At 47.7% G+C, this 25,027-nt stretch overlaps 1 protein-coding gene across 7 annotated transcripts in view; it reads left to right on the top strand.

The window, feature by feature from the left end:
* GALNT18 (polypeptide N-acetylgalactosaminyltransferase 18) overlaps positions 1–25,027 on the top strand; it is a 362,102-nt gene that overhangs the window by 39,851 nt on the left and 297,224 nt on the right. Inside the window, exon 1 of one of the 7 annotated variants that reach the window (XM_077963394.1) lies at positions 24,808–24,984. The exons of the other annotated variants lie outside the window; for them this stretch is intronic. Within the exon in view, the coding sequence (XP_077819520.1) occupies positions 24,922–24,984 (63 nt within the window). The 5' untranslated portion in view covers positions 24,808–24,921. Of the gene's footprint in view, positions 1–24,807; positions 24,985–25,027 lie in introns of those variants that run through there. 7 annotated transcript variants of the gene reach the window in all.

Raw genomic sequence — 25,027 nt, forward strand, 5'->3', positions numbered from 1 at the left:
TTTAATAATTAGATGTTGAATGTGAATGGCTGATCACCTGTGGGTCTCAAAGAAAAGAGGCTCCCAGCATGTGGAGAGTGACCACCCTTTTAGGAATAAGGACAACCTCTCCCTGCCTGCCTGCTTCTGTCCTGCTAGAGATGAAGCAGTCACATGCATTCTTTTTAGGCCCCTGGATGGAGAATTTCTCTTCGTCTGTGAGCTTAGCCGGGAGTGGGTAGCAGGAGCCAAGTGGGATGAAGTGCCTGCTCGGCAGCCCCTGTTGAATTAATAACAAGCTGCACCCTTCAGCAGCCCTGCTCTGTGAGTGTAGCAAGTGGCCAAGTCCTGCCAAGGACTAGGGGTGTCAGGGGGAGGGGGCAGGGCAGGAGGAGAGGAGGTCAGCTGGGGTCTTGCTGCCCCTGTCCTTGCTTGGATCAGTGTTTACCTCAAAAATAGCAGGAAATGCAGCAGCTACGACAGGACGAGGGAAGCAGAAAATCCTGGCAGGCATTCCCAGAAGGCAGGAATCACACATGACCAGCACCTGGCTCTGTTTAGAGTCTTTTTATACCCAGATGAAAATGAATCTGTCACGTCGGTCAGAGCCAGTGCTCCTTGGTGATTCTGTGAGTCCTGCCTCTTGTACTGGCCTCCTCTTCTGCTCTGCTTATACTTATCAACACCAGCATGGACAGTGCTGTCTGGGCTCCCACTCCAGCCCTGCCCCACTTCAGGCCTCAGGGCACTTTTGTCTTGTGTCTTTGGAAGTCTCTCCGGCTGCTGCAGCCTTGGCTCAGCAAGCTGGCTTCTCTTGGGACACCAGCAAATGGACAAAACACATGCAGCACATAAATTGTCCTTATCGACACACACCGTCTCCCTCTCTCCAACGGCTGCAGGGAGTGTGAAGCAGGCTTCAGGGGGGCACCCTGGAGGATGCCACAGTCCTTGGCATCCTTTCACTAAGGTGCCCTTGTGCTGGAGGAGGGTGGAGATTACAGAAGTCACAATGCCATTGCCCAGTCCAGGGTCGGTTAGAAATAACCCGAGATCCTGTGGCTACAGAGCTGCCCTAGGAGATGCTTCACGGCAGGTAAAGAGCTGTCCACGCTCTGCCCTAATCCCTGCTGAGCCCAGGAGTGAGTTAGGGATGGAGACAGCTCTGCTATGGTGTGATGACCCTTGGTGTGGGCAGGGCCAGTGGTCACTGGAACATGCCGGCATGACCATATGGGCTGTCTTGACCAACATCTGTTCAGACTGGTTGGGTGTTCTGCCTGGGCAGTGCCCATCTGTTCCAGTTGTTAAGTACTTTGAATAGTATTTCAAATAGTATTTCTGTGTGGCGGTCTCATTAATCTATAACCCCAGTGGCTGAGCTATGTGGCCACAGAACTATAGACATATAGCACTGGAAAAATGAGGAAGAAGAGTTCAGTAGCAGGATGCGGAAGGGAGGGATTTTAAGTGAAGGAAGAGTCTGGGCAAAAGCTGGGAAACAGGAGAAACCTGCGATGTTCGCGGCTACATCTCGGGGACGGTCTTATGAAAGTGTTTGATAAGGAGGACCCAGGACTAGTCTTTGGGGCTGGCCGGAGGGAGAAGGAACAAGATGGCACCTTCCTTGCTGTGGGATTGAGAACACATGAGGTTTGCCCTGGGTCTGCCGAGGTATTTCACTAAGGGGTTTGCACCTTGGGAACAGACTGGGAAACCTGGACCCAAACATGGAATGTGACAGGCCAAAGGTCACAATGGTGAGTTAGTGGCAACCCCAGGGTCAAAATGATTGTTAAAGAGAGTCTGTTCCACAGAGATCTCTGTCTGTCTGTTGAACTCCATTTCTCTTTTGCTTTTTTGTCTGAAGTTGAATAATACAGAACTTTCCACCATCCAGACTCCCTCCACCTGGCCTTCCTCTCATCCTACGGGAAGCCACCACACTGAGGGTTGGGGCGCCTCTTTTGTTGAGTTTTCAGGTTTTGTGAAGGCATTTTACAGGCGAACTCACTGAGTTACAACTCAGAGGTTGACTAAAGAATGTTCAAGCCACATTCTTCACAACCCCTGCTCCCAGGGCTCTCTCCTCACTGAAATAGAGTGAAAATGTGGAAATTAGCTCTTGAGCGTTCCAGGGCTTAGCACATTGATTTATACAATTGTCTATTGGCACGGCCTTGGAGCACACAGGAATGGGCTTAATCATTTATTCAGAAAGAGACAGGTTATCAATTAATGTTAATCATACCTGCTCTTTCACTACTACTCCTCACAAGGAGCTCCGGGTGTCAGTCCCAAAGCCCAGGTCTAATCTTCACGGTTCCTGATGATTGGCCTGCCATGACCATGGGGTACCCTGGCAGGGTTCCAGAGGCTAGAGGCCTGATGGGTAGGACAGGGATAGAAACTCCCACCTCAACCCCCACCTCGTCCAGAGCAGCTCCATTCCATCTGTATTATATATTGAGGTTTGCATAGGAGTTTATTTGGGCAGACATTAAATGACCAAATTTGAAAATCACTACTTGAAGTGAGCAAGTCAGTGAGCAAGCCATATAGCCCAGCTGAGTAGCCTGCTGTCTGTCATCTTCTAGTCCTGTTCAAACCTAGAGAGATAATGACAGGTGGGCCTCGACTCAGGGCTCCCTAGATCCAGCTGTAGGCAGACCAGGGCAGCCCAGTGAGCTCCTAAGAGCCAGCCCCATGCCACAGCTGCAGGGTTGGAGCTTTCCTTTGCCATCACCACCACTCGGCTAAACAAATGTCCAGACTCACATTTTTCTCCAGTGGGATCGTGTCTGCCCACAGCCAGTTCCCAGCCAAACTCATGTGTCTGCTGGGGTGCTGCTGGCCAGGAAACCTGAGCCGCCCTCTTGGCTGGCTTTGTTTTTTCTCTGGCTGCCGGGTGATGCTACCCTTTCTTCCTTCCTTCCTTCCTTCCTTCCTTCCTTCCTTCCTTCCTTCCTCCCTCCCTCCCTCCCTCCCTCCCTCCCTCCCTCCTTCCCTCCCTCCCTCCCTCCCTCCTTCCCTCCCTCCTTCCCTCCCTCCCTTCCTTCAGCCAGAGGGCAAAAGAGGCCACCCCATCCCTTTTGGCTTTCCAGGGAGCCAGCTGGTCCAAGCCTCAAGTCCTTTTCTGCTGACATAGCCCTTTCCATTTCTAACAAGGCACAAGGCATCAGAAGGTGGTTTTTAGGAAAGAGTTGTTAGGGAAATGTTGGCTGGGATTGCACCTCCCTTTCTTCTCCCCTTCGTTGACTTTGCTAATGCAGCAGGAGTCCCGAAGGAAGGCGGCAGCTGCAAGGGGACCATGGTGCCTATTTGTCCTGCGCACAGGAGGCCCAGCTGCTGCGATGCACAGCCCTGACATCCCGCCTCATCTCCTGACCCGGGAGGTGGGGTCTCTTATGAAGACACCTTGTTTCTTTTTGCTTTTTCTCTTTCTTCTTTCTGTAAAAACCAAGCAATACATTCAGCCCGGTGAAGGAAAGGATAAACGGGAAACCTCTTCTTAATTGGCTTAAGGCCATCGCACACATTACCAGGTGCACTCAAACTGCAATTTACTTTTTAATTAAAATTCTTTTTACCTGCAGGAAAGCTGAACATTGGGCCGGCATTCTCTTACTTGAAAAGGGTGTTTTGGGGAGCAGTTGAAAGGATAAAATGTGGGGATTATTTGGCTTATTGAGTTTGATTTGTTGTTGTTGTTGTTGTTCTTTTTATGCTTTTCGGCTCCTTCTCATGGCTGGCTGTCTTTTGCTAGCCAGTGACCTGCAGGAGCATCAGCCCTGGATCCCTGTAGAAACCTGATGGCTGCTGGGGTTCTCCTGACTCACCTCCTCCCTGCCCTTATGCCATGGGACATTGTCAGCCTTCGAGGGAGCTCAGCACCTTCTGGGGCACGTGTCACAGTCTCCTCTGTGTCTGGCTGAGGCTTGTGTGCCTGTGGGCCATGTTTTGCCCCAGGTCAATGCTGGCAAGAAAACCATTCCCTCCTGCAGTTCTGGATGAGGCATTCAGAGCACTTTCATTTCAGGGAAGATTTGAAGGGTCCTGGGGATAGTCACATGTTGCAGCTGAGGCTGGCTTTCTCCTTCTCCTATCAAATTGCTTCTTGCCCTTTTCCTGCCAAATGCCCCTGCCAATCTGTATTCCTCCCTCTCATTATATGACACAGTTTTTCCTTCCTGGAAGCCTTGGCCACACCAATACCAGCCAGGCCCTGTCTTCTCACTTATATTTAATTACTTCCCAAACCAATAATCTTCCTAATGAAGATGCTCTCTCCCTCAAAGTGCCAGCCAGGAGCTTGTCTGCCTCCTCTTGACACGAAGACGAGAGCTTCCCTCTTTCCTAGGGCCTGGTCCCGAATCCTCCATTGCTCCTGAATCGATTTGGGGTATTGAGCCTAGGATTCTGTGCTTCTTCAAAAGCTCCAGCCCAGTGTCTCTGGGCTTTACTTAGGCCTCCTTGTTTGGGGGTTAGAGAGTGGACACAGGCCCTCACCAGTGACATTCTCTCTAAGAAAACAGGAATTGGAGGGGTGGGGTTTGTGTACTATGCAGTGTATGAATGGCTTCCTTTCTGGCACACAGTGGTGACTCAGCTGCTGATATACTAGGCAGTTTTCAGAGTGGGTGGAGAAGGTTCAGATCTGACCTGCCCAGGAGGAGGGCTTGACAGCTGGGCTGCTCCAGCTGGTGCCAGGTTCCATTCTGGGGCCTGGGGCAATTCAGTGGCTCCCACAGTGGTCGTCTCTGCTCATCTTTTGAATCCACCAGGGTCTGGTGGGTGTGAAGTTGAAAGATGATGACAATAATCAGACTGTGGCTACCATTATGAGCCCTCGGAATGGGCCAGGCACTTGCTGAGTGCAGCACTGCAGGTGTGTGAGGTGAGTATCATCATTCCCCTTTCACAGATGAGGAAACTGAGCTCAGGGCACACAGCCAGCCAGCACTGCAGATATGTGATGCATCGAGGTGACAGTCTGACGGTCTCAAAGGCAGGGAAAAGAGTTAGACAACTGCTGAAGTCTGAGCTTTGGCCTCCATCTTGTCCTGAACAGTCGTGAAGGTCTGCCTTCCGCCAGCCACCCCATCTGCTCTGTCTCTGTGGCACTAAGGGTGTGCATTCCCACCGTGAAACTGGCCCTCGGGCCACGGCCAAAGGAGAGAAATTTGTTCTGTGCAAAAGCAAAAACAAAAAAAGTGGTTGTTTAGAGTTCAGTTTATAAGAGCACATTCTCATCTCAGATAATGTGACCCCCACATGCAGACCCCGATCTCATTAGTGCCATGCACTAACCCAGCTAAGGGAACAGGCCCAGCCCCTAGCCCAAGCTTCAGAGTTGGGTGGGTCTGGGGTTGAGTCCTAGCTTCATTTCCTTCCACCTGTGTGGCCTCAATTTCCTAATCTGTGGAATGGGATACTCATCTTTCCTCATATGGTCATTATGAAACTTACGCAAAACTCGCACGTTTAGAGTGCCTGGGATGACCTCGAGTACATGCCAGAGTGTTGTAGGTAAACATTTCAACAGATGTTAATACCTCCCTACCGCTGGTCCAACCCCACTGTCCTCTCTTGTATCTGCACCTGGTTAAAGCCACATCTTGTGGCTGATCTCTTTGGGGCAGTTACTATAGCTGGAATGATACGATACTCTGTCATTTAGATGTTTCTTTTAATCAGCCTAAACCCAGGCTGTGAAGTCAAGATGGCTCTGCATGGAGCCACAGCCTGGTGAGCAGTGATGAGGGTCTGACCAAGGTCCTGTCGTGGAGTCAGTGCTTGGGAACCTGGTCAGGTGCAGTTGGTGCAGGGGGAGGATTCTGGCTAGAGAAGGGCAGCCTGGGCTCCCCTATGCCCTAGGGATTTCACACATGCCAGGCTGCCTCTGCCTTCTGGAAACAAATGTACAATAGGTAGGCCAGTGGTTCAATGGAAGTGCCTGAAACCCTGGCTCTGTCCCTTTCTATGTGACCTTAAGTTTGTTGCTGCACCTCTCTGAACCAGTTTCTTCTGTGAAACTGGGGATCAGGTCACCCCCCCAGTGAGGTTGTGACTATTGTAAGTCTTCCATGTATATGGTTATTATTTTCAATATTTAAGGCAGATGTCGCATTTTTTCCTCAAAGGAGTGGCCATGATGATAATTGGTTTTGTCTAGAATGGTTGATGACTTATCAGTGAGGTCCTCACTTAGCTGAGTGGCTCCCCTCCTTCCTTCCTTCTTTTCATCTTCTCTCCTTTCTCCTCCCTTTCATCTTTTCACAGCATTTGCTGTTTTCCAGACACATTGTGCTGGGTGCTGGGAGGATGTGAGGAAGGGGAGCAGCTGACATCCTCGCGGAACTCATGGCCTCATATAACAGAAAACAGAGCAGGAGTTCCAAGGCATGAGAACTCAATTCAACATTTTCCCGAAAGGAATTTTGAAGTCGTCTTATCCAAATGAAGAGACTGAGGTTCCAAAGGGAGGAAGGCCTGGGCCCAGGGTCTGCAGGCTCACATCCAGCCTCCTCACCTACCCTCCTTCATAGGCAGCCTTTGTAGGCTCCCTTCTCCTGAGAGGCCAGGGGGTGGACCTTGCCTTGGATGATCAGGTAAAGCTTTAGTGGGCAGAAAGCTGTTTAGTTTGGGAAGAGAAAGATGTAGCGGGTAGGAAGGGGGTTCCAGGAGGAAGGAATAGCTTGAGCAAAGATGTGGCAGCCTCAAAGCAGAGGCTGAACCAGGGATGGCAGGCTCTGGAGTGAGAGAAAAGTGCCTTGGTCCTCCTCCTGTCCTTACATCCCACACACAGAGACTGTGACCGTTCAGTGGCTTACAGATGCAACGGACTGGCTTCCACTGCTCCATACCCTGCCAGGAATTAATTGTGTTCATGGTAATGAGCTTGGACCCTGGACGCTCTAGATGGGCTTAAATAAACCTCTCTTAAATGTTGGATTTATGATGCATTTTGCATAATAGTAGCAGTACTCAGCCAGGCACATGCTAGAGAGATGAACCCAAATACTTAAAGAAACCTGGTCCAAGAACACCAATGAGAAACACCTCTTGATAAATCATTGCTATTAATTTGCATGCTTTGGGTCTGAGAGGCTGGAGCAAACAATTCTTTAGCCTCCTGGGATTGTTGAGCAGTGAGCCTTTATGAACACTCAGAGTAATTTATACTAATGCTTCTGCTCTGTCCTTGCTTTCCTAACACGACTCCTTTGCTGGGAGAGATATTAAATTGGCTCCATCTGTTTTGTGTGGAGCTCTTAGTTGTCCTGCAGAAGGGATTCCCTTTGACATCAGCTCCTGCCTGCATCCAGAATGTCTTTTGCTTCCTTTTAGCCATCTGGTAGGTGCTGGTAGATGGACTTTCATGATAGGAAACAGGCCTCGAACCTAAATAAACCTTATGTGACGTCATGATGACCATGATGCTGTGAATTCCTTTAAGTGGATGAAAGGCTAAGCTAGAGGCCAGGTCTGATGCTTCTTCCCGGAAGATAGGAGATCATGTGGCATAGCCAGAATTTGGATGTAGTTAAGAATTGAGGGAGGTTCTTATGTTTTGATATTAAAATCAGGTCTTTAAGTCCAGACCAGGGGGATGGCTCACCCATGGTACCTATGTAGCCTTCAGGTTCTCTACTCCCCCAGTCTAAGGAGCAGATTTGACCAGATTTCTGGTCTGAGCAGGGCTGGGATTCATTTGTAGCCTTCAGAAGCCATCTGCTTTCTCCAGCGCCATCTATAAAGTGTGGTTCCAGTTTTTTGGGTCTGACCCAGTGTGCAATTGTCCTATAGGCAACCTCAGGGAAAGGTAACCTCTCTGTCACTCAGGTACCGATAGAACTTCTTATAAGGCAGTATGTACCCTTCCTCTCCCATGGGGCGTGGGGAGCCACACACCTATAATAATTGACTTGCTCAGATCGTGCTCTGCTTGTTGAAAGATGCTACGGTGTCATGTGGAAAGCTCAGGCTCAGGGGCCTAGGTTTGGTGTCAGCTCTTTCTCAGAGTAGTTGGGTGACCTTGGGCAGCCATCCTAATTTCTCTGAACTCTGCCTTCTGTAATGAGATGTTGATAGAATGAATGACCCCTCAACATGCACCAAATGAAGGTGGTGCACAGAAAGCCCCAGCACAGTGCTCAGCACCCCACCTTCTGCAGTGGGAAGGATCGCCATCCAGCCTCGGGAAGTTACCGGCGACGCTCATGCATGGGCGTCTTCCAAGTGGGTTTATTGAGACCATCATGAGGATACAATATAGGAGACAGGACATCCCCTTCCATCTCATGAAGTTTTTGGCCAGAGAGAAACTCTTTCTCTCCTCTGAGATCCTGCTGTTTTCTAAAGATTTGTTCATAGCAACTCCTTGTTCTCCACCAGCCTCTTGCTAATCCAGCTGGCACCTCTTCCTGGGCGGACTGAGGCTCCCACTGTCCTTTCCCCTTTGCTGGGCGTCAGGTTCTGCATCTGTAAAATAAGGAAAATAAGACCTAGTCTGGCATGGTTGTTGTAAAATTTTAATAATATATCCTATGAGCAAGTTCCTGGCACCAAGTAAGTGCTCAGTTAATTGTGGCTTTTCTCCTTGGTTTGGCTGATACTTAGGTGGGCATATGTACCTTAGCATAAGAGAAGGAGAAGGCAGAAATCCCTTTTATTTCAGTCTGCCTGGCCTTCCCACAGGCACTGGGATGCTGTGGCCCCACCCGGGGGCAGGGAGCTTCATCTTCAGTATTGAAAGCTGTGTGTGGGGAATCTCTGGGACATGCATGTCAAGTATGAGTCAAGGCTGCCTGCCATAATGAACATGCTCTCTGGAGGGGCGATGTGGCTCAGAAGGGCAGGGTTTTGGAACCAGTTCAATGTGAATTCAGACCACTCCTTGCTGGCCCTGGGACACCTTCATTGGTATCTCTGAGACCCAGGTTTCTCATCTGTAAAATGGGCTAAGATGACGTCCTCCTTCATGGGGCTGCTGTGAGGGCTAAGAGAAGGGACCACTTGAAAGGGTTTTGCACAGAGTAGGTGCTCAGTACATGGAAGCACCCTCTCCTCTTTGTCAAATGTACAAATGTAAGGGGCTATTGTTTTAAGACTTCTCAATATTTTTGGCCTCCAGCCTTGGCAATTCAAAATGGCAACTCATGCCCCGATTGGAGTTGTTACTGCCATTGTGTTTTCCTTCTTTCCTGTGAGCAGAAACTGGTGCCTGCTTCCTCACCCTAAAAGTTGGCAGGAAGGTAAGAGTTGTGAGGGCCATCTGTTCCTGGTCTTCCTCAGAAGGGCACCGGGCAGTCATGCTGAATGTTCAGGGGTCCTCCTGCACCATTGCTCTGTGTAGATCTTTACATCCCGATGCCGTTAGAGAGGGACATAGCAGGAAAGCTGAATCTAAGACGGCTTCTCACACAGACACAGCACTGGCCAGGAGCGACTGGAGCGGAGCCGGGGCCCTGACTCATGCCCAAGTTCACATCCCAAGCTGGATGTCTTTGGATTAGCTGCCTAACCTCTCTGTCTCAGTCATTTACCTTTAAAACAGAAATAACAACAGTAACACACTCACACAATTTTCATGAAGACTAAGTTATTCAGGCAAAGTGCTTCATCTGGTGCTGACAGTTGATAGATGTTAATTATTTTTATTATTTTACTCATTGCCTCCCTTGATCCCTGAAAGCCACCCAAGGAGCAAGCAGGCCATGTATTTGTGTACCCCTTTTCTAGATAAAGAAACTGAAGCCAAGTGGTTACATGGTCAAGGATTCCACAGAAAGGAGCGGCTAGGCCTGGATCCCAGCAAGATGCTGCATGCCAACAGCATCCACACCACTGCTTGATGATGCCCACACCCTGCTGCACAGGCCTGCTTGCACAGGGAGAGCTGGAGAACCAGGAAAATACAGAGTCGTGTGCCGCCCCACCTCAGATCTGCTAAATCACGCTCTTCAGTGGGGGAGCCTGGAAATCTGCATTTGTAAAGTGCTTCCCAGGGAATTCGTATGCCCAGTTAGTGTGGGATCTGTGGTCTACAATGCTGGGCATAGAGCTCGCTGTGTTTTCCCAGGGCAGAGGGACAGGGAAGGGACTCTGGAATGAACAAACACCCACAGTCTGCAGCCAGGCAGATACTGTCGTCAGTAAGTTTTAGAGAAGCTTGTGGAAATGCAGACGTAGGGTCACTTTAACACACACCAATTTTTTTTTTCCAGGTCATTGGATATCTTTCTAGATAAAATAACCTCATTACGTATTATGGGATTTGTGGAGAAAGTCTATTTAAATGGGATTGAAACATCCTTTGTCAAGATAGCCTGGACACGGCTAATTGACAAGAGGTGGCCAAAGCCAGCTCAGCCCACTGCAAGGGCTCCTGGGCATGCGGTTGATCTACACAGTGGGCCTCACTGCCCAGGAAGAGGCACGTCCCACCAGAAAGCCGGTGTTCACTGGGAACTGAATTTGATCTGACCCAGTCATTAGAGGACTAGAGCCTTGGGGGGCTTCTGGAAGCACAGGCATCCGGACTCAGAGAGCAGAACTAATTTAGAAGAGTTAGATTTATCACCAGATAACCTCATTTCCCAGGCTGCTGAGGCACTCATTGCAGACTCTTTGGTTTTCTGTTTCCACCACACAGAGTCAGGGGTTGATTCTCCAAAGACATGCCCATGGGACCTTTTCCTTTTGTGTCTGAAGGTAGCTACACACACGGCCCAAGGGTCAGGCTGCCTGGGTTGAATTCTTGGCCCTGACACTGACTAGCCAGGAGCTCTTGCATGAACTGCTAAGTTAATCTTAAGCCTTGATTTTTTCATCTGTAAAATGGAAAGAATAAGACTGACCTCATTAGGTTGCTGTGAGGGTTAAATGAAGGCAAGAAAGGAAATAGGCAACAAATTAGGAGGTTCTTACGGTGGCCTGTGGTGACTCAGTTTAGCATGTTAAATCACACACAGTGTGCTCAACCCAGGAAAAGTCGGGGCCCATGAAAAGCGCTCAGTGGATGTTAACTGTTACTAATAACCTCAGGTCTTTAACATAGCATGCGTTTAACTGGCTGGTAAGAGGGAAGATGGGATAATTTGGAGAGTAACTCTTTACAGGCAAGTAAATTACCTATTCATTCCATTGTTCAACAGTGTGCTGAGCCCTGAATGTGCCAGGCACTGTGCTCCTGCTGGGGATGCAATGGAGACCTGAGATCATTGCCTTCTTGCAGCACTTAAGCTGAAGCCTGATATTAAATGGGTCAGTACAGATTGCAGGAAGTGCGGTCAAGGCGAAAAATGGAGCATGTGAGAGAAACAAGGTGTAAGTAGGGAAATAAATCCTTCCTGAGCTGGGGTGGCCAGGGGGAGCTTTGAGACTGTGATCTGAGGGAAAGAAATGCTGGTTAGGTGAATTGTGGAAAAAAGCTTTCTAGGCAGAGGGCAGGGTCCCCCAGGAGGAAAAGAAAGTATGTTCTGGTGTGTTCAGGAAACCTAGGGAGGCCAGTTAAAGGCAGGGTAGGGGCCGGATGGCCGGATGAGGCTTGGGTCGTGCACAGAGGTTAGATCATGCAAGGGCTGGTGGGCTAGCGGTAAGGAGAGGGAAGCAGATATGCAGAGTGCAAGCCCAGCCAGGGCGTCTAAGAAGGGAGGAGACACAGGTCTGCAGTGCTATCAGGTTGTTCTGGCCACGGCATGGAGAACAGAGTGGGTGGAGGGCAAGAAAGGAAGCAGGCGACAAATTGGGAGGCTCTTGGGGTGGCCCATGGTGACTCTGTTTAGCACATTGAATCCCACACAGTGTGCTCAGTGCTAAGCTCTCCGGGCAAACCATGGTCCCTGAGATGGAGTTCTCTTTTCCAGCCAGTCCGGGGCTGTGCCTTCTGGACACTCTCAGCCTGGCTGAGCTCCCTCATGTCTCTGCTTGCAGAGGAAACAGGCTCTTTCTGTGTGTTTTCCCAGTCAGGAAAAGTCCAAGCGACATTCCCTCACTTCCTTAGTGGCCTGCTCTGCTGCTCTCCCTCTTTATAAATGTCCCCAAACCAAAGTTCCTCTCTTTCCTGAGCTTTTCCTGTCTCCATGGCCTGGCCTCTCTCTCTGTTTCAGTTCTTTTCTCCTATGGCTACCCCAAAGACCTCATGCCCTGTTTTGTGATCTCCATGTTTCATCTCTTCCCTGCTTGCCTACTTACCAGCAACTTGTATGTAGGTCACAGTCACCCCTAGTCCTGCTCTGGGGTCCCATGGTTAGTGCCGGGTGGAAGAATGGATGGATTCCTGTCACACTGGGTATTGTTCAGCCATTTCAGGAAGGACAGTTTGCCCGGGCAGATGGGACATAGCCCTTGGTTTAGTGAACTTGGCCTTGTTCTCCTATGCTACAATGTGGGTCCACCCAAACGGGGCTTTGGGAAACCAAAAGCTCCCAGGCCCTTGGACAGAGGTTCCATGGTCTGCAAGCCCTCCGAGATCAGAATTTCTTAGAAGAATTCCCAGAGAATGTGAGAAGCATGAGATGGTTTCCAGGACACATTGGCTGTATTTAGTGATCTAAAAGTAGGAATCTCACTCCAAAGAACCTTTTTCAAGCTTGGGGTGTTGGGGTGGGGGAAAGTGGTGGTCTTACCCAGATACTCAAAGCAGAAGATAAACTGCAAGTAGAAAACTAAAACCTTGAGCTCACTTCCATAGCGGCGTCTCTGAACTGCTTTTTTCTTTTTCTTTTTCCCCTTCAGCCTTCCAAAGTCTAATCACCTTGGAGAAATAGAGGCAGCTGTTTTATAACTCTTGGTTGAGTTGTTCTTAATCTACCTTGTTACATTCTTGCTTGTCAGTCATTGACTACTGGGTGCCCTCTGGGTGTTAGTAAATCCTTGACTACAATGGCAAGGAAGTGGGTGGCCACAGAATATATAGGAAGTCAGGCATCAGGGAGGATCAGCATGTGTCAAATCTAGAAAGGCCCTCAGAGATCTCCTGATCAGTGATTTTGAAATGCATTTAGCTATAGGATTCTTGACTAAGCAAAATCTTACCTAGAAACCGAATTTGCACAGTAGGTCAAAACAGAGCCCATCTGGCAGAAGCAGGGGATGACGTTGTATTGGCCACAGGTTTCTTCTCATCTCAGTTATCTGCTGAGACATCTCCAAGGAAACCAATGCTGGATTTGAAAACCACTGATCAGTTCAGACAGGAATGACTTGTACATGGTCACCCAGGTCCTTGGTTTTAAGGGGGTCACATGGCCCAGTGACTTAGCCTGAATCCAAATCCAGAAGTCCAGACTCCTAGTCCAGTGCCCTCTCCTGTACATCTTGGTCTCTATCTTAGACACTGAGTATCCATTGGCTTTTGGTGTAGAGCCTCCCCAGGAGAGGAGAAGGGGGTGATTTTTACTCTGAGATCTCCAGCGGTGTTGCTGAAACATTAAACCTACCTTTTTCCTCCCTTAACCAGAGTCACTGGCAGTATGAGTCATGAACTAAGGGTGTTGCAGGGAAGATTTACTTCTTAAGGAGCCTAGGGTATAAATGGATGGAAAATGAGTTATAGTGAAAATAGAACTAGGCCTGGGCTTTGTTAGGTGTGGGATAGGAGCCATAGGATATAGGTGCGAAGAGCTGGCCAACTCCCCAGAGCTACCTGCTACTCCTGTATTGGAGGGTAATTAGTCAGTTGTTGCGAAGTCTGGCTGCATAACAAACAACCTCAGCTCTCAGTGGCTTACAAAGCAAAAGTTTCTTTCTTCCTTATGTTACCTGGGCTATGCGTTGGCTGTAGTTCTGCTCCATATACTTTCTCATTTTGTGGCCTGCCTATTTGCTGCTGGTTGAGAACAGCAAGAGGCTGAGCCAAGTTGTACAGTCACATTTACAACTTCTGTTCAGACCTGGCATCCTTCATGTCTGCTCACACTCTGTTGGCCAAAATCAGTCACGTGGCAATGCCTGGCAGTGGGGCCAGGCCTTTGTGAGTCACAAGGCAAGGGAGATGGGTTGTATAGTTCTCTTAAAGACAGGGTGAGGGCGGTAACTGCTAATTAATGCATTGTACCAGAATGGGTGTTTTGGGGTGATTGGTGGAAGATATATAGGGTGCTTATCTCCATAGGACATAGTCTTCGAAGACAGAAAGACTTTTTAAGAATTCTGGATCCTAACTCTTACAGACATTGAGAAAGTCAGATCCTTGATTCCCAAACAATGCCATCTATCCCTTGTGTGTAACTTCTGTTTGCATTTTTCTCCTTCATAAGAGGATATGCACCTGAGCTGGCTTGCAGAGGTAGTGATGGGCATCTCCTGGTGGGGCTGGCTGGGTCTGGGACCCAGAGGGGCCCAAGAAGCACCACTGACTAAGAATGCTTTAAGGCTATGCTTTGCAGGGAAGCAGGAGGGTAGGAGCACTGGAATGGTCATTCCTACTACCCTTCCCTCACCCCTTGCCAGGAATTGTATGTTTTGTACATTATGGTATTACTTTGACAGATGAAAAATCAAAACTGAATCTCTTTAAGATACCGAGCCTCCAAACGCCTCCACCTTCCCAATGGAAATCAATGGATGCCTACTTTAATGGAGGTGTTAGTGTTTTTCATGGTATTGATTACTAATAAGTCAAGAATCAGGAAATCCCACTCTGTGGGATCATTAGAGATTTGGATCTAGGTTACTAGGAAAAGTGTTGCTGCCAACCTTTGTCAACAGCTCCTGGCTCAGCAGAAAGCTTCACACAAATCACCTATGGGCTTGCAAGTGACCTTTGATCAGACAAATGCCACTTAAGGACCTGCTTTTGCTCCTGGCTGCTCCTGAGTCTACCTCCTGCAGGAAATTCCATACTGGATGACTGCTCGTTCTTCCGTAGCTTCTGAGGCGGGAATGTCAAAAGGAAGCTGTCTTCCAGGCTGTTGGATGAGGAGAGCAGGAATTCAGACATAAAGAGGCCTCAGCAGGATCCAGGAAGCTACACTCATTTTCACATTCAAATGACCTTCTCTGGTAGTGCACAACTAATCAGGGAAGGTGGAACACGTAAGCAAAAGTGTACCCACATCCACTCTGCAGAAAGACAACCCTGTGCTAGGTCATTTCAGAGGGGTCTGAAGGATGGAGGGGATTCAAAGTGGTCTGTTCATCAGGACCTTTTGTTCCTCTGAATTTTCTCAAGTTTCAATTTTTTCCAAACTTTTTATTTCAAAAGATTTCAAGTTCTAGAACTAGATGTACCATATGACCCAGCCATCCCATTACTGGGTATATACCCAAAGGATTATAAATCATGCTGCTATAAAGACACATGCACACGTATGTTTATTGCGGCACTATTCACAATAGCAAAGACTTGGAATCAACCCAAATGTCCATCAGTGACAGACTGGATTAAGAAAATGTGGCACATATACACCATGGAATTCTATGCAGCCATAAAAAAGGATGAGTTTGTGTCCTTTGTAGGGACATGGATGCAGCTGGAAACCATCATTCTTAGCAAACTATCACAAGAACAGAAAACCAAACACCGCATGTTCTCACTCATAGGTGGGAACTGAACAATGAGATCACTTGGACTCAGGAAGGGGAACATCACACACCGGGGCCTATCATGGGGAGGGGGGAGGGGGGAGGGATTGCACTGGGAGTTATACCTGATGTAAATGACGAGTTGATGGGTGCTGACGAGTTGATGGGTGCAGCACACCAACATGGCACAAGTATACATATGTAACAAACCTGCATGTTATGCACATGTACCCTAGAACTTAAAGTATAATAATAATAATAAATTTTTTAAAAAAAGATTTCAAGTTTATAAAAAAGTTGCAAGAATAATGCAAGAAACATCTGTATGTCCTTCACCTAGACTTACCATTGTTAACATTTTGCTATATTTCTCTTCTCTCTCTTTCTATATATACTTGTTATCTCCCTGGACCATTTGTGAATTAGTCACAGCCATTATGCCCTCTAAGCACTTCTGCAGATTGAAGACACCTCTCAAGAAAGACATCTCCCAAGAGCAGAGATATTCTCCTGCAGAGCCACAATATATTCATCACACTCAGGGGAATTAATGTCAATACAATAGTGTTATTTACAATCCTCAGTCAGATTTCCCTGCTGGTCCCAAGAATCTCTTCATAGTGGGGCTTGACTACTTGGGCCAAATCCTGCTTGCTGCTTGTTTTCGTCCATAAAGTTTTGTTGGAGCACAGTCCCACTCATTCATTTACATATTGTCTCTGGTTGCTTCTGCACTGCAACTGCAGAGTTAAATATTTGGGAGAAAGGCTGTGTATTCCTCAAAGTCTGAAATATTTTACTATTTGACTCTAAGAAAAAGTTTCCCAACCCATGCATTAACATTTGTGTAATCCAGTATCTAATCAAGGCTCATGCTTTGCGTGTGTTTTTAATTTAAAAAAAATATGTGATCCCTAACTTATGAACATTCTTTATATACAAATGACAACAGGTTTCCTGGCCTGATGCCCTGAGACTTTATGTTCTGCATGCTTCATCCATATCTCTCATCAATTCCCTGTGAGGTCCCAGCTCTATGGAACTACCTAGTGACATGAGTATTTAGGTGCCATATCCTTGTTCTTTGATCCTGTAGCTTCCTTTGCTCAAAACACTTCTCTATACTGTCTTAAAGATTTAGTGCAAGCACCATCTCTTGGAAACCTCCAAAACCCTTTGAACTCCCTTTCTCAAGACCCCTTTACCCACCATCTGGTTGTCTAAGCTCCCAAGACTGACCGGATTTTCTGATGTTGCAGCACTGACCACACAAGTGCATTGATCTATTTTCTGTTAGTCTCACCCACTAGTTTGTGGAGGCCTTGAGGGCAGGGTCCATATTTTATTCATCTTTGTCTCCTTGGTGCCTAATATAAGGTCCTAAAATGCTCAGCCATTGTTTACTGAATGAATGAATGGATTCCTCCGTGGTGCAGGGGCTTCTTTCCTATTCTTAGGACCATCTTGCGGGATTTCCAGCCTCCTCTTTCTTCTGCTCCTTCCTTTCCCAGTGCTTGCATTTGGGGCTCTTACCCTCATGCTTAGAGGCCTTAGATCAATCTAATGTAGGGACCAAAATGGGAGATGGAAGAAAGCAGGGTGGACCCTACTGAAGCCACAGGCATACCAGAGCCCTTCCTCCCCACCACGGCCCCTCTGCCACCGCCAGGCCTGTTTCAGCCCTTCACCACTCTGTTCCAGATTGTGGCAATCATTTGGTGATTGCTTAGAGTTGGGGATCCCAGCCACCCCTATGTGGCAGGTAGCATTAGCAGGCGACAGAAGGAGCACTGAGTGTGCTGGGCATCATCTCACTTGACCCTCATAGGCCTCTGGGGACAGGGCACTGTCCCCATGCTCCAGATGAGGCAGTGGAGGCACACAGTGATGGTCTTATGGTTAGGAAGTGTCAGAGCCAGTGTACAGACTGGAAGCTGGTGATTCTACAGCCCCTTTCCAGTCACTTGCAGTGTTCTCTAATTTCCCTTGGGAGCAGTGGTGTATCCCTGGCACCCCGAGTTTAACCTTTGAAGGAATGTATTGTCTTCTGCAGTGTTGGAGTTTGGGGCTAGGGTCTAGATCAGGGCTGTCCAACAGAGCAAGCATTCTGTGGTGAGGGAGATGTTCTAGATCTTTTCTGTTCACTATGGTATCCAGCAGCCACAGGCCACTTATGAACACTTGAAATGTAGCTAGTTTGACTTATTTAATTGTAATGAACATATTTAATTTGAATAACCATGTGTGGCTAGTGCCTACCAACAGCACAACCTAGAGTAAAGGTTGACCAGGTGTAGTCTAGGTAAATGTGCTGTGTGGGGTCGGCTGGCTGGAGACTTCTTGGGTTAACAGGGTTTTCATAGATAAATTGGTATTAAATTCCAACCAACCTCATTAGCTACCAATTTGTTCTGGAATTGGGGACTGCCTGCATTGCCACCATGCTGATGAGCTCTGACAGTTTTCAGGTTTGCGTTTGAGGCAAATGACTCTTTCAGCCCTCAAATAAGGCAGAGGAAATGCATAGGGCCGCAGGGAAGAAAAGAAGGGAGGCATGGATGAGAAGACCCAGGGGGCCTCAAGTGATGGAGCTGCTTTATGTGCATTCTACTTCTGCTCTTCTGAGTGAGCGCTTGCCTGGAATCCTTCCAGGGATTTGGGTTCCCAGCTGGAGTTGCCAGCAGAGTGTGGACTCCCAGGGATATGCCTGTCATCCTAGGACCTGAAGTGGAGGCTTGACAGAGAGTCAAGTGCATGTCTCTTAATATGGGCATTCAGCTGAAGGCAGTGTAGCACAGTGGTTATGGACCCGGGACTTGCTGTCACACATTCTAGCGTGGAAGCTTATAGACTCTCTGGCCTTGGGAAAGTTGTTCTACCTCTCTATGCTCAAGTTTCTTCAACTGTAAAATGGGGTTAAGATCAGTACCTAACTCACTGGGCTCTTGTCAGAGTTAAACAAGCTGACATTGATTTAGCATGGTGCCTCACTAGTAATCAGCATCTAGTTGATCGTTGCTGGTTTTTAGGGCGTTGGAGCAAGCCATCACGTCAGATCAGCATAGCTCTTTATATCCTGCTCTCTGCATTTTTTCCCCTATCAACAGTTTCTTGCTTTCAGAACTCAAAATGCTTTGGGGAGCTTTGCAAAAATTTGCTCCCAAATCCTGGGAAAGTGTCTGTTTTCTCATCTCGTCTCCCTCTCTCTGAATATTTATAGTTCTGGATAGAAAAGAGCTGCTTTGATTTCTCAGAATAGTTTCCACAAAAGTGTGGTGCTGGGGAGGCAGGGCTGGGAGGAGAGAGTGTTAGACTTGGCGTTGAGAAGCTTGGGTTTGAATCCCACTTTCTGGTTGTGTGTCCCCCACCACCGACCACAAGCTAGCCTTAGGCTTTGAGCCTTAGTTTCCTTACTTGTGACATGAGGATGGAGTGATAGTCAGACGAGATGATACAGCCCTCTGCTTGCACCTAGAAGACACTGTAAATGTCAGTTAAATGTGAGCATTTAAATCCTTTTTCAGCTTAAGTGTTCAAACTCACAAGTTGGAAACTACTTGGGGCCCTTCATGGTGAGGCTTCCAGCTGGAAGGCATCCAGAAGCCGTCTTCAGAGTAATGCAGTTAAAGGCAGCAGACCCTGTCTGTCCGGATCTCGGCTGTTCCTCTACCAACAGGCCTTACTTAGATGACTGGAGCAAAGCTTCCGGAAAGAAAAGACTGCAGGCGGAGCTGAAGTTGCCCTATGAGAACGAAGCCAGGAAGAGCCAAGTCTCTTGACCCGGGGAGGCGCAAGGTGGACAGCCGCATTCTGGATTGGGGAGGACGCATTTGGACTGCACCAGGCAGCTGGGCCCACTGCAAACAGCTGTTCCTCCACTGCTTGAGGGCACTCTGTGGGGTGTGGTGGGGGGTCACCTCCTGGGCTGGAGAGCCTTATTTGCAGGGTGGCGGTGGAGGTGTATAGGGAAGCTGTGAAGCAAGAAACATCAGGACCAAGTTGGCAAATTGTAGAAGGCACAGAGAGAAAGAGCACATGTTGGAAGCATGTGGTTCCTGGGAGTCTCTTCCAATCTGCAAACTTCAGGGCTGTGGGGGTGCTGAATGAAGCCTGAGGCAGGGTGATGGGAAGGGAAAGCCCAGGCCTCGAGCTAGGCAGACCCCACTTCAAGTCTTTTTTGCTTCCTTCCTCCATGTGACCTGGGTTAAATAGCTTCTCTCAGCCTTGAGGTAGCATCATTAAAAGGGGGATTGAAGGCAGAGCACTTTGTGTTTGGAGGAACTTAACACGTGATTGAGCCTTTCTCCCTCTGGAATTTCATGATATGTAATATTTTGTTTGCTCCTCTGCTGACTTGCTTTGCTATTTGCAGACGTCTGCGTGGTGCCTTAAAATTGTGCTGTGCTGTGGGGTTGCTGGGGTAGGAGGGAGGTTTGATGGTGATGGTGGTGGTGGTGGGTGTTGCTAGGACAACTCCTGAAGCCCCAGTTCTGTGTACTTGAAGGCTCAGGGTCTAGGGGAGTACTATGGGTCAAATCATGTCTCCCCTAAAATGATATTTTGGAGTCCTCAACCCTAATACCTCAGAATGTAACCTTATATGGAGATAGAAACTTTATAGAACAAATCAAGTGAAAATGAGGTCATTGGGGTGGGCCCCAATCCAATATGACTGTTGTGTACATCCAAAGGGGAAACATGGACACACAGACAGACACACACTGGGGGCAGATGAAGTGAAGAGACACAAGAAGACAGCCAGCCAGAAGCCAAAGAGAGAGCCTGGAACAGATCCTTCCTCACAGCCCACAGAAGGAACCTATCTTGCTGGCACCTTGATTGTGGACGCCTAGCTCCCAGAACTGTGAGAGAATGAATATCTGTTGTTGAAGGCGCCCAGTCTGCACCACTTAGTTAGGACAGCACTAGCAAACTAAAGCAGGGAGTGATCCGACGCCTCTAGTAAAGACAAGGGGTTAGGAGTGTGGTTTATAGACCGGAAGGCTTGGCTAGAGCCCTGCCCTGCACTCACTCACTGTGTGACAATGGGCAGGTCCCTTCACCCCTGTGAGCCATGGCTTCCTGGTCAGGGTGCAGAGGTACTAATACCTGTCCTCCTGTGGATCTGTGGTGAGGTGAAATGGGAGGGTGTGTGGTGGTCATTACTATTAGTTCCCTTGCCCAGTTCTCGTCTTCGCTTTCCAAGTAGGCAGCCTCCCCCTTGTTGGTTCTGCCCAATGGGCCACTCCCTACCCCAGTGCTTGGGAACCCAGGATTTCTGGAGGCAGGACCTGTTTCCCTGGGAAACCACACCCATCACACCTGGAAGACTTTGGGGAAGATCGCTGGGCACAGTTCTGCACTAAAGCTGGACCAGAAAGGGTTTCCTCAGCTGTATACTTTTGGGATGAATTAATGAAGTTAACCAGCCTTTCCTGGACATCTATTTTTTAGCTGACTCTGCTAGGCATTTTCACATTTGCTTTCTCACTCAATCCTTAACACAATCCTGTGAAGCAAGCATTATTACACCCATTTTGCAGACTGGGAAACTGAGTGTCACAATGCTTAAGTAACTTCCCCAGGTCACCTGGCTTATACATGGTAATTCAGCATTTGAATCCAGAATTATATGATTTCACATCCCTCCCTTTCCCTATAACATAGTGCTTCATTTGGAGAAGTGTTGGTTTTCTGTTCCGGAATATGGATTTGCCTGGGTGGCGTTGCGAGTGGAAGGTAGAGAAAGGCCTCCTGGATTTCTGTTAAGAGAAGGTGGCTAGGCTCAGAGGGAGTTTACTTCCCTTTTCCCTCCCCTCCCTTCTCAGCTCCCTGAAAAAGGCACCTCGCAGTTTGAGCGGCTGCTGTTTCTCATGAATTTTTAATAAAGATGATGAATGAACCAAGAATTGATAAGAAAAGGCAAATGGTATTTGGGTTATTCATTGTTCTAGTAAAATGTATTTTTCACTGCAGGTCTTAAGTGACTTTTTCGTTAAAATGCCATCAAAGAAAGAAAAGGTTAAATAAAATGAGTTTTCCATGGCAGAAGTGTGGACCAAGGGGCCTCTGCAGGACAAGACCCTGGGGCAGCCAAGCGCTAGGCTTTGCCACTCCCCAGTGGCAGAGTTGTGGTACATTCTGCCAACAACACCCTTCTCCCAGAAAGAGGGCTAGAAGAGCAATTCCTCAAAAAGGGTCTGCAGGAATCTCAGTAGTTCTGCTCCCTGGAGGCCTGATGGGGTCTCAGGGCCCAAGAAAATGGTCTGTTTCAGCCCTGGTAAGGTAGGCAGGCACACAGAGCTACCCATGACTGCTGGGCTGGGGTCAGTATCCTGTGTGGTGAGCTGCCCTCCTTATCCTGCACAACCACACCTGCCGTGATGCCTGTAGCCAGAGGGGTTGTGTCCAGAGCTGTGTGGGGACAGGGCCCTTCCAGCTGAGCTCCTTGCCAGCTCTGAAAGAGGCTTCTTCCATAGGCAGGACTCAGACAGTTGCACTGGTCTGATGTCCCCAGGGAGATCTGCACGTTCCCAGCCTTACAGACATTGGGCACCAATGGGTGAATTGCCTTCCACATTAAGGATATTTTGTCTTTCTGAATCTGCTTTGAGCAAGTGTCTCTATTGTGATTTGAAGAGATCTTGTCAACTATTTTGTTTCATTCCATTACCTCCCATCTCATCCCACCCCATCCTATCATATCCTGTTCTGTTCCATCCCAACCCATCCCATCATATCTCATTTTATTCCATCCCATCCCATCATATCTCATTGTATTCCACCCCATCCCATCATATCTCCTTCTATTCCACCCCATCCCACAATGTCTCCTTCTATTCCACCCCATCTCATCATATCTCCTTCTATTCCACCCCATCCCACCATGTCTCCTTCTATTCCACTCCATCCCATCATATCCCATCCTATTCCACCCCATCCCACCATATCTCATCCTATTCCACCCCATCCCATCATATCTCATTCTGTTCCATCCTATCCCATCATATCTCATTTTATTCCACCCCATCCCATCATATCTCATTCTATTCCACCCCATCCCATCATATCCCATTCTATTCTATCCCATCCCATCCCATTGTATCTCATTCTATGCCATTCCATCCATCCCATCATATCTCATTCTATTCCATCCCATCCCTTCATGTCTCATTCTATTCCACCCCATCCATCCCATCATATCTCATTCTATTCCATCCCATCCCTTCATGTCTCATTCTATTCCATTCCATCCATCCCATCATATCTCATTCTATTCCATCCCATCCCTTCATATCTCATTTTATTCCACCCCATCCCATCATATCTCATTCTATTCCATCCTATCCCATTCTATTCTATCCCATCCCATCCCATTGTATCTCATTCTATTCCATTCCATCCATCCCATCATATCTTATTCTATTCCATCTGATCCCTTCATATCTCATTCTATTCCATCTGATCCCTTCATATCTCATTCTATTCCATCTGATCCCTTCATATCTCATTCTATTCCACCCCATCCCATCATATCTCATTCTATTCCATCCCATCCCTTCATATGTCATTTTATTCCACCTGATCCCATCATATCCCATTATATTCTATCCCATCCCATCCCATTGTATCTCATTCTATTCCATTCCATCCATCCCATCATATCTCATTCTATTCCATCCCATTCCTTCATATCTCATTCTATTCCACTGCATCCCATTATATCCCATTCTATTTCACCCCATCCCATCATATCCCATTCTGTTCTATCTAATCCTATCCCATCATATCTCATTCTATTCCATCCCATCCATCCCATCATATCCCATTCTATTTCACCCCATCCCATCATATCCCATTCTAGTCCACCCCATCCCATCATATTTCATTCTATTCCATCCTGTCCCTTCATATCTCATTTTATTCCACCCCATCCCATCATATCTCATTCTATTCCATCCCATCCCATCATATCCCATTCTATTCTATCCCATCCCATCCCATTGTATCTCATTCTATTCCATTCCATCCATTCCATCATATCCCATTATATTCCATCCCATCCCATCCCATCCTATCCCATTCCATCATATGCCATTCTATTCCACCCCATTCCATCATATCTCATTCTATTCCACCCTATCCCATCATATTCCATTCTATTCCATCCCATCCCATCATATCCCATTCTGTTCCATCCTATCCTATCCCATCCCATCTCATCCCATCATATCCCATTCTATTCCATCCCATCTCATCATATCTCATTCTGTTCCATTCCATCCCATCATATTCCATTCTATTCTATCCCATCCCATCCCATCCCATCCTATCCCATTCTATTCCATCCCATCCCATCCTATCCCATCATATCCCATTCTATTCTATCCCATCCCATTGTATCTCATTCTATTCCATTCCATCCATTCCATCATATCCCATTATATTCCATCCCATCCCATCCCATCCTATCCCATTCCATCATATGCCATTCTATTCCACCCCATTCCATCATATCTCATTCTATTCCACCCTATCCCATCATATTCCATTCTATTCCATCCCATCCCATCATATCCCATTCTGTTCCATCCTATCCTATCCCATTCCATCTCATCCCATCATATCCCATTCTATTCCATCCCATCTCATCATATCTCATTCTGTTCCATTCCATCCCATCATATCCCATTCTATTCTATCCCATCCCATCCCATCCCATCCTATCCCATTCTATTCCATCCCATCCCATCCTATCCCATCATATCCCATTTTATTCTATTCTATCCCATCCCATCCCATCATATCCTATTCTATTCTATTCTATTCTATTCTATTCTATTCTATCCCATCCTATCCCATCCCTCTCCATGCCTTAAACACTCATGAGACTGTAGATAGTGTCAGGTCCTGTTCTAAGTACTGGGGAAACAGAGATGACCAAGACTCAGCCCTGCTATTATAAAGCTCCCTGTATAACAAAAGAAAGAAGCAGACAGTTGGGGTGTGATGCAAACAATAGATGGAGAGACTAGGCACCCCTCTCCCGTTTCCCCCAAGCTCACCCCTGCATATTTACCTGGGGAAGAAAGGTGGCTCGAGGAGAATGTGAGAGTGGAGGGGGTGGTCAGAAGAGGCTTCTTGGAGGTGACTATTGGGTTGAATTTTCAAAGAGTGGATAGTAGTTTGCCAGGCAAACAGCAAATCTCCATACTGGCACTTAAATACAACTTGATAGGTGCTGGGTCACATTCCTAGAATTTCACATATATTAACTCATCTACTTCCCTCTTAATAGCCTGTGAAGGAGGTGCTGTTATTTATCACCTCCATTTTCCAAATGAGAAAGCAGAGGCATGGTGAAACACCGTTTCTGAAGTGGTTGAGTTGGAGCTGGAGCTCCGGCGGACTATGGTGCTCACTCCTGTGCTGTGCAGCCTCTCTGGCAAGGTGGGGAGACACTCCAGACTAGAGGTGAGAAGTGATACTGTACTTGATCATAAGGGCAGTAAGTGAG

This window comes from Macaca mulatta, chromosome 14 (genome assembly GCF_049350105.2).
Source record: "Macaca mulatta isolate MMU2019108-1 chromosome 14, T2T-MMU8v2.0, whole genome shotgun sequence".
Lineage (NCBI taxonomy): Eukaryota > Metazoa > Chordata > Mammalia > Primates > Cercopithecidae > Macaca > Macaca mulatta.